This window comes from Rasamsonia emersonii, assembly GCF_000968595.1.
Source record: "Rasamsonia emersonii CBS 393.64 chromosome Unknown ctg1118621760034, whole genome shotgun sequence".
NCBI lineage: Eukaryota > Fungi > Ascomycota > Eurotiomycetes > Eurotiales > Trichocomaceae > Rasamsonia > Rasamsonia emersonii.
Window position 1 is genome coordinate 33,731 of NW_013563253.1, and position 9,513 is coordinate 43,243.

The 9,513-nt window shown below is 47.5% G+C and overlaps 2 protein-coding genes across 2 annotated transcripts; one reads left to right on the plus strand and one right to left on the minus strand.

Annotated features, from left to right (window-relative positions):
* Nucleotides 1-1,272: 1,272 nt before the first annotated feature.
* On the plus strand, nucleotides 1,273-3,132 carry T310_2643 (uncharacterized protein; the record flags this gene model as incomplete). Its single annotated transcript, XM_013474491.1, has 8 exons — nucleotides 1,273-1,573; nucleotides 1,637-1,977; nucleotides 2,034-2,270; nucleotides 2,321-2,410; nucleotides 2,464-2,520; nucleotides 2,572-2,683; nucleotides 2,720-2,863; nucleotides 2,924-3,132. The coding sequence occupies 8 exons, from the start codon at nucleotides 1,273-1,275 to the stop codon at nucleotides 3,130-3,132; spliced, it is 1,491 nt and encodes a 496-aa protein (XP_013329945.1).
* A 2,716-nt stretch (nucleotides 3,133-5,848) lies between these two features.
* T310_2644 (Sugar transporter) lies at nucleotides 5,849-9,047 on the minus strand (the record flags this gene model as incomplete). Its single annotated transcript, XM_013474492.1, has 16 exons — nucleotides 5,849-5,854; nucleotides 5,959-6,343; nucleotides 6,387-6,531; nucleotides 6,569-6,590; nucleotides 6,647-6,673; nucleotides 6,770-6,974; nucleotides 7,034-7,189; nucleotides 7,244-7,615; nucleotides 7,671-7,729; nucleotides 7,844-7,888; nucleotides 7,940-7,981; nucleotides 8,147-8,263; nucleotides 8,399-8,468; nucleotides 8,537-8,809; nucleotides 8,870-8,928; nucleotides 8,994-9,047. 16 exons carry the CDS (start codon nucleotides 9,045-9,047, stop codon nucleotides 5,849-5,851), a joined length of 2,037 nt encoding a protein of 678 aa, XP_013329946.1.
* Nucleotides 9,048-9,513: the final 466 nt, after the last annotated feature.

Sequence of the window (9,513 nt, forward strand, 5' to 3'; positions counted from 1 at the left end):
AAAGAGAGGAGTACCAAAGGATTATTAAGCCTTTTCTTTTCTTTTTTTTAGTGCATTTCTTATGCCTTTTTTTATAACCCCTGCTCGAATTGAATTCCAATATTAATAACCAGCTGTTCTGCAGGAATACTATTCATTAGTCACTGCTGATGTCTTTGTAAGAGAATGTCAGAAGGCGATGCCCAATTCCTCAATCTAGTGCGTGGCCAGCCGTTTAAGATGCCCAATACAGTAGATCAGCTGATTTGCGCAGATCCTCGACGTCTCTAATAGTTGGAGGAGTTTACAGCGCTATGAGATGGTCACCTGGCATTTTATAGTAATACAAACTGTGGCAATGTGAATCCCTGTGAGAAGTAGAGAAAGGACTGAAGTAGCCTCAGTTCTGGTCTAAGCATGTCTTATCACAAAATGTGAGAATACAACCCAAAAGAAAAAGGTATTGCTAAGAATTATATTTGTTATCTGGATATTCGACTGTTGATCTAGAGGCTAGAGCTCATATTGGGCAGCATTAACGTTAAATGATCTTGTCTCTGTATGTGGATAAAGAATTAAAAGAATTAAAGAATAAAATGAATTAAAAGAATTAAAGGAATAAAAGAATCAAAAGTATTAAAAGAATAAAAGAATAAAGGAATAAAGGAATAAAATACTCCGTACTAGGACCCAGAATAAAATCAATAAAAACAATTCCGTCAACTTGCTTACCACATCTGACAATAATCTGGACTCTTCTTCATCTCATTATTCCGGCTAATCATCCCTAAACAGGCACCACGCAATATTCCATCCTTATAGGCAGTCTTTCGCTAGGAAAACCTTCCCTTTTCATTTCTCATCGTCCAATTTCTAATTATTCTTGCTTCAGCTGCCCCCACGTCGGCAACCATCCGAACTGAGTCTTGCCGAGACACAAAGCACCCCCACGCTACACTACTCCAGACTAGCCACTTGCACTTTCTGGAGAAATGCGGGGAAAACAACCACTCCTTTAGGCAGGATTGCACGTTATCGCGATGGTATACTTATACGATTGGGGGTGAAGAGGGCCTGCTCGTCTCGACCAGCCAACCATCTGGTTCAGAGATATGGATCTAGATGCTCGTCCGGACTGGCGCCGTTGAGGCAGGGTGCTGGTTCAGCTGGCCGTTCTGGTGCTTATCTAGGCTTACTTCTGTCTTGATCTTTCCACTGCACGTTGTCTTTTATCTTCTGGTCCTGACAGTTGCTCCTCGCTGAGTTCTGGTTCCTGCGGAGAAGTACGCCGCCATGTCAGACACCAGAGCAACGCCCTCCTCCCCCGAGATCGACAAACCGGCCGTCAATGCCGTCGAGCTGGTCCCTCCTCCAGCCCTCGCAGCCCTCAGCGAGGCTGAATACGCCTGTCTCGCAAGGCGCGCGACGCTGAAGCTGGACCTGATCATCATGCCGTGCGTTGTCATCATGTACATCCTCAACTACCTCGATCGACAGAACATCGCTTCCGCCAAGCTGGCCAGCATCCAGCAGGATCTGCGTCTGACGGACGTGCAGTACCAGACGTGCATCAGCTTGCTGTTTGTGGGATACAGTGCGTGCACACACTATCATTGCCTTGCTGCCTAATACTAACCTGTATGTATGTACTGTACAGTCCTCATGCAAGTCCCCTCCAACATGATCGCCGGCAAGACGCGATATCCAGGCGTGTACATCTGCGGCGCCATGTGTCTGTGGGGGCTGATCTCGGCCTGCACAGCGGCCGTCCGCGACTTCACCGGGCTGGTGCTGTCGCGCTTCTTCCTGGGCTTCGTCGAGGCGGCCTTCTTCCCCGGCGCGCTGTTCTATCTCTCGCTGTTCTACAGCCGCAAGCAGTTCGCCTTTCGGACGGCCATCCTGTATGCCGGGTCGCAGCTGGGAAACGCGTTTGGCGGGTTGTTTGCCATTGCGATTCTGAAGCTGGATGGGACGCACGGGTTGGAGGGATGGCGGTGGGTGAGTAGAAGTCCTCTGTTCAATGTTATCCAGGAATATATGTCTGACACCGCCAGCTCTTCCTGGTCGAAGGCGTAGCCACGATCGGCTTCGCCGCCCTCTTCGCCGTCATCCTGCCCAACGGGCTGCACAGTATCCGGGGGTTCACCACGCTGGAGCGCGAATGGCTGCAGTGGAACTTTGGGCAGGACCAGGGCCAGCAGGACAATGCGGACGAGATCTCAGCCTGGAAGGGACTGGTCATGGCGGTGCAGGACCCGAAGACATGGCTTCTGATGGCGATTCTGTGGAGTGTAAGAATTGCAGTTAGTTAACTCGTCGTGGACATAGCTGACTCGTGCAGACTTATGTCGCGGCTGCGGTCACAAACTGGTTTCCTTCTGTCGTCGCGACGCTGGGATATTCGAGGAACACGACGTATGTGCTTACGGCGGTGGGTTCAATCAATCTGATCGAATCATGGTCAAGCTCTTCTGACGAGACTAGCCTCCGTATCTCCTCTGCGTGGTAGCGATGATGATCAACGGATTCCACTCTGATATTGTAAGCTATATAATCCATTATATTATAATATCGTTGCTAACACGTTTCCAGAAACGAGAACGCTTCCTCCACATCGCGTGTCCACTCGTCATCACGCTCGTGGCGAACATCATCGCCGTGTCGTCGCTGAATACAGCTGCACGATGTACGCCCCCAAGACATTGTGCGTGTCCTGCGCCTAGCTAATCGACTCGCACAGACGTCGCCATGATGCTCATGCCAGGCTCGTTCTACGCCTCGTCCATCGTCATCCTGTCCTGGATCACCGGGTCGCTGGCACAGCCGACCGCCAAGCGGGCGGCGGCCATTGCCCTGATCAACGCGGTGTGCAACACGCCGAACAGTGCGTCTTTCCCAATTTCACATTACTCTTTGGTAATTGACTTGCTGATGGTATTACCAGTCTGGACGTCATACCTCTACTACTCCCCACCACGGTATCTGGCCGCCTTCCTGGTCAATCTCGCTGCGGCATCGCTGGCTATTGCCTTCACGGTAGTGACGTGGCTGTATCTGCGGCGGCAAAACGCGAAGCTGGACCAGGGTCTCGACGTGGGGAAGAATGGGCCGACGGCGGCGCAGCTGGCGGCGGGATTCCGGTATATTCTGTAGGGGCCTATGAGGTGAGAGTCGATTTGTAGACGGTGAGGTATCTAGACCTGCTAAGGTTGTTTGTGGATAGACAGATGGCGTGAACGTATATATCCCGGAGTGTATAGAGGGGGAGGACAACCTAGTAGTTTGTCAGTCAGTTACGACGGTGTAGATGAACTATGACCGTGTTAATAATAAATACTGGTTTACCGCTACATCCAATAGCTGCTCACAGCAAGTGAATGTGCAAGCATAAGTTACCATGTGTAGAGGGTATGTGAGTCAAATCCACCATGTGTCATTAGTATTACCTATCATAGTTATTACCTGCGTGTCCGCTGGTTCGACAACCAGATAACTGTACTTAGGGAACTATGCATATATCTACGAGTAGATAATGACCTTTAGGAAGATCCAATATGTTATTTAACCGAAATGTATGCATGTATGTAATAGACAAATATGAAGAATGCAATATTTAAGTAGAATTAGGAAACCAATTGCCCCCAAATACTGTGATTACTTCTGGAAGTAGTAGAATTTTAGTAAAGATTGGGTCCTGGAGTGTATCCTTTGTAGCTTCCTTATAATTAGGTGCAAAAAACAATAATTTTTTAGTATATCATATAATTAGAATAATATCATAGACTTATCAAGTTTAGACAGCCAGCTAATATATTATTTCTTCTTTAACTTTTGATAAAGAGGTTCTATATGTTAAGAACCCTGAACCCTAAACATTAAGGGACTATGAGGTACATTTGAATCTTTCAATCCTAGCCTAACCTCTCCATCATCGGTATATACCTTTTAAGGTGTGCTTAAAGTCGTGACTAATGCAGGGTAGCAGGGAACTATGCATATATCTACGAGTAGATAATAACCTTGAAGTAGAGCAAATATGTTATTTAACCGAAATGCATGCATGTATGTAATTAGATAGATATGCACGTACTCTCACAACCAGATGGAATAAAATGAAATCAAATCGAATCAAATCAAATCAAATTAAACCAGATCAAATCAAACCAAACCAAACCACATCCAAATCCCCCCTCCCATCATATACTCAAACGGAGTCACAGTCTCCCTCTCAGCGAGAGCCTTCGGGCCTCGGCCACTTAGGCTATTCAGCAGGCTCCTTATACTTGTGCTCGGTATCGATGCCCTGCGCTTCCATCACGCTCATCATAGATGCTATCCAAGTAGTGCCCAATTCAACCAAATCATCATGCAGTTGAAAAGAACATCTACCATACTGCTTTTGCTTAAACAGGTCGCATGGTTTGCGATATATCACCGTTACGTACTCATAGCATTCGGCGCATTTGGGATAGATCAACTCGCACATTCGTTGCAAACAAAGTGTTAGTAAAGATGTTTGCTAAACCCGAAAGCGCATGTTATTCAAACAATAAAATAGGAGTTCACATACCTTGGCAGGTTCTTTGGCACAACGTCTATGGGTCTGCCGTGCTCTCTCCCATTGTCAAATTTGTAGAAAGAGTGGATAGTATCAATGAATGAGTGTGTGAGCGATCGCTGATAGTAAAGCAGTAGACTTTGAGGATGTTTTGGATCAGCTGTATGGATGGAGGTGGTATGTTAGGTTGTTGGAGAAGGAAAGGAAAGACGGGCATAAAGAACTGTTTATATAGTAAATGTTGAGTCACGACTGAGTCGAGCAAACACTGTCATATCGTTGTGATTATTCCCTGGAGTTTGACAAGGAGGAAACATTGAGCGGTCACTTCAAGGATATAATCGCCCGAGTGACAAGAGATGGTGAAGGTGGCCCTTCTTGTCGGTAAATGATCACGTTATCGGGAACAGTAACTATGCGTTTTGTCGATTGCTCGGGGACGACGAAGACCAAGAAGAGGATGAGAATGAGAAAGAAAGAGAATGACGGTCTAACAGCGGAAGAAATAGACGAGTGGATTGTAGCCAGTCTTTGACCATTGCGACTTCCTGGAATGGCATGCAAGTCGGCCGGAGAAGTTGCCAGAGGACAATATCGCCCAAAACAGCGTAAAGGGCACAAAGCGAATGAAAGAGCGATAAGATGATCGAGTATGTTGGCCGTAAAAATGTTTTCTACTCTAAATCTATTCTTAGGGGGTCATGTTATGGCATACCACGAGCTGCCCGTCAACCGTGGTCATCAGGAGCAGATGACATGTCCAAGAACCTCATTCAAAAAATAAAAAAAAAAGAAAGAAAAAAAAAAGAAAAAACACGCAGGGTCTTATGAAATATACATCAACAATAAGATCCCACAGATCCCAAAGCCAGAATTAATCAGCCAGAATTAATCAATTAATGGATATCTCGTCCAGACCCCTAGAGATGGCCTTTTTCCTCGGGAAATGACAGTCGACGCAGAAATAGGTAGGTAGCCTTGTCTATTTACCCTCTGCTCAGGAAGATGCGATCGATAATAGTCAAGTTATTATATCTCATTGTATTGATGTATGTAGCAGGTAGCAGCTATTTTCCAGATAATAATAGTTCTTTCCTTCCAGATAGAACGAAGTGACCAGTCCAAAAAGTAGGTATTTACTACCGAGATTTCTCTTGAAAAAGAGAGAGAGAAATAAAAGAAAGAATAAATTGAATGAATGAATAAATGAATGTATGAATGTAAAAAATATCTGCAAAAGTATCTGCATAGATTGATACGGCCAATTCACATTCCTGTAATTAATTCTTCTCAAATGTATGTACTGTTCACTTACACCTACATATATTCACGATTTCAATACTTTTCAATGGAAGTACCAACCAATCCACACTTTCAACCACGCTGTACAGTACAGAACGGTGACATGGTTGCTAACAAACCCGACTAATCGACCGACTCATCGACTCAACGTCACCATCCAACCCCTCGACATCCATCCTCCTAAGCGAATTCCACCAATACAGCTCATCAAGAACCGGCAACTCCTCACCGGGATAGGGCCCCGCCTTACTATCGCGCAGGAAGTAATGTCTAACAGCCCAGGGAAGGTATCGCGTGAACAGCCACGGGACGTATTCCCTCACGATCCACGGCAGCACTTCTGCCATCTGGTACTCGATGTGTCGCCCAGTGGGCACGCCGAAGATGTAGTTGAATTCTTCGAGGGAGACGGTTTCGCGGGTGCCGGGGACGAAGAGCCAGACGAGGATGATGGCGAGGGCGTCGAGGCCGCTGTTGATATAATATTTCGTTAGAATGCATTTTCTTTTTATATATATATTTTATGGTTTGGTATGTGTGCACTCACGCGAACAGTCCCAATAATCGTGTCTGCCCCAATGCATTCTGTAGCTGTGGCACAGTCAATGCCAGCAGGCCTGCCAGGAGGAAATTTACTGAACAGCTGAGGGACATGCCGACCTCTGCGGACGTCACACGCAGTGTTAGATTAGCTGGAAGTAGGTACTAGCGTTCGATACATATACATACCCCTGTTGACGAGTGGGAAGATCTAGACGATAAAGTCAGTTTGTTTGAGTGAACAGTAAAAGAAAAGATGATACGTACCTCACTCGAATACATAAAAGGCACGACCTAATTCCATTTCCACAGTCAGTCAGTTACCATCCAGATAGGAATTAGATTAATCACAGCTCGTTCTTGTAGGCAAGCAAGTAGAAAGATACGTACACCCGCCCCCGGTGAATACGCCGCCGTATACAAGATGAGAAAAAACTCGAATACCCCGACTCGCGCGGGATTATTCCGAACGGTGTTATTAATTTCCAGGCTGAATCCTGCGGCGATGAGGAGTGGGAACATGAGGACGAGCGACAGCAGCAATAAGAATCGTCGACCGCGGCTGTCGATGGAGAAGTATGCTAGGGGGGAGAATCTAACGATTTAATGCTAAGTTAGCTGAGCAGGAGGCAAAAAAAAAGTGAGGGTATGTACACTGCATTCGCCAGCGCAAAGCCAAAACTCAGCCAGAGAGTCTTCATCTTCCTATCCGCCTGCTCCGCCGGAGATAGGTGCTCCTCGGAGTGGCCTAGGGTTGAGAATATAAAGCTAGCAGCGAGGAAGGCAAATATATTGATTCCAGAGAGCTGTCTGAACCTCGCATCAATAGACGTGGCCATCTGAAATCTCTAAGGTACTACTCACTGCGAAGCCATCACAACGCAAGCCGCCAGACTAGCTCTCCTGTTCCGCTGAATGGTAAACAGCTGCAGCAACCGCTTAAAGAAATTCGAGCGATTGATCTCGCGCTGGTACAGCTGGTCGTTTGCATTGCGCGTCCAGCTGTTGATCTCGTGCTCGACGTCGCCTCTGCCCAGGAGGATGGTTTCGACTTGGAGTTGGCAGTGGAGTTGGTACAGATCTCCTGTGAGGACAGATGTCAGGGAGAATGCATATAGCATGGAGATATATACCAAGGCAGACGAACGGGCAGCTTGCAACGGCGTGTCTCTCAGCCCCCGGAGAGCCTTGTAAGCACCCTCGTAATTATTGTGCTTGACGAGCCAGTGCGGTGATCTGCAGTCAGTCAACACCTGAACTTAATTATCCCCTGAGAAATGATTTCACGTACTCGGAGCAGATCAAAACGAGGAAGAACAGCGGAACCGCAGGGATAAACGCAGAGGCAATCTGCCACCGCCAGTCAAGGTGGAAGATGAGATTTGCGCACGAGCCGAGGAATATGCCGAATGCTGTCACGCACTAAGTCTATGATTCTGACTGTGATACGAGAGGATGACTTACCTGTAAACGTCTGCCAGGAGACGAGAAAGCGACCTTGACAACAAGCTGTATTAGTCCTTGCAGATGGATGTCCACTTCAGCGATAAGGCTGCTTACCTCGTATCTTGGGTGGACTGACTTCACTTTCAAAGACGGGCACTAAAAAAACATGTCAGTTTAATGTCCAGTCGATCGTGTTCTCACCTACCAATCGACGCTTTCGCTCCCATGCCTATCCCCTGCGTGAACCGGCAGGCAAACAGAGCCCAGCTATATCCCAAACCAGTCAGATCGACAGCAATTCTGGGTGTAAGATAAACCTACGTGCTCTGCACATATCCAGACCCGATCGACGAAGCCAGCGAAAAGATGGCAGCGATGAACAGAGCGCCCCTGCGGCCAAAGACGTGCTCGTTCAGCGGATCCGAGAGCCAGCCACCCCTGCAACACGTTAGTCAAGTACTCCATTAAAAGGAGAGATATGGATCAATACACGAAACTAGCAGCGAAATAAGTCGCCGAATTCACCGCCCCAAAGCTCCAGAGGTCTCTTGCCGGTCCCTTTCCCTGACTCACCTGGTCGCTCATTCCGAATTCTTTTGGCCAGGAGAGGTTGGCGCCCGTGATATTAGCCTGCGACCAGCCCCTAAGTCGACATAGAATATGCTCAGCATGGCCATATCACAGAAAAAAAAATGAAGGCAACTGACTCACTGCACAATAGCCCCAATACAGCATGTAAGCAGGACGACCTTCAACTCCTTCGGCTGGTCCAGTAATTTCGGATTTTCTTCCTTCTCCAGCGCGCTGCGCTCCACCTCACTCAGATGGCCCTGACTCAGGAAGCTGTCCCTGTCGCGCGCGAGCTGGGCGCCGCGGATGAGGAGCTCGACGTCGACGACGTTGGCGAGGCGGTGGTTCTCATGGAAGGTCCTGACGTCGTGTTCGAGGTCTGTTGGGTTGCGGTAGAGGATGGGGTTGTCGATTCTATACAAAACAACTCAGTTGGTGAGCGACCTCGACGAAATGGGGTTCAGACGGACGGACATTCCCAGAAGGTTCCTTTCAAGAAGGTAGTTGTAGCCATGGGACGGTGCAGTTCGCGTCTAGCTTGTCAGTCAGTTTGCCATTTCAAGACCCCAGACAGAAACTTGAACAACTCGCTTCTTACCCGTGCGTTTCTCGCAGCCTCTAATTCGATATCGCCGTTGAGATCACTCCCCATGATTGATTGCTCGCTATGAAAGGAATGTATATGGATATGAGGAGAACTCGCGTCAACGATTTCAGTCCAATGGATATAAACTAGTATGTACAGAGAAGATCCAATGTGCAGGAGATCTCTCATCGATCAAGATGTATGTATATATCTAAATCTACCATACTCTACACACGCTGATGCTAACTAAACTTCTGCGCGTCATACGGCACTCGCACTCGCACGAGCAGCACCATCCAAGAGCAGAGCCTCATCCATTATTACTTACTTGCAAGCCCCAGCAATGCTTTAGGGCAAAGCACAGGACCCTTCCATTCCCGCTTTGGAGACAGAAACAGAAACTACCTAAGGTCCTAACTAACAAAACGCTCAAACCAACACCCCGCGCCGGGCATCATTGGATCAAAAAGCTATGAACTAGAGTCAACAGCTGGTCTTGGCGTGTTGTATTATTCCTTGTACGGAGACGGAG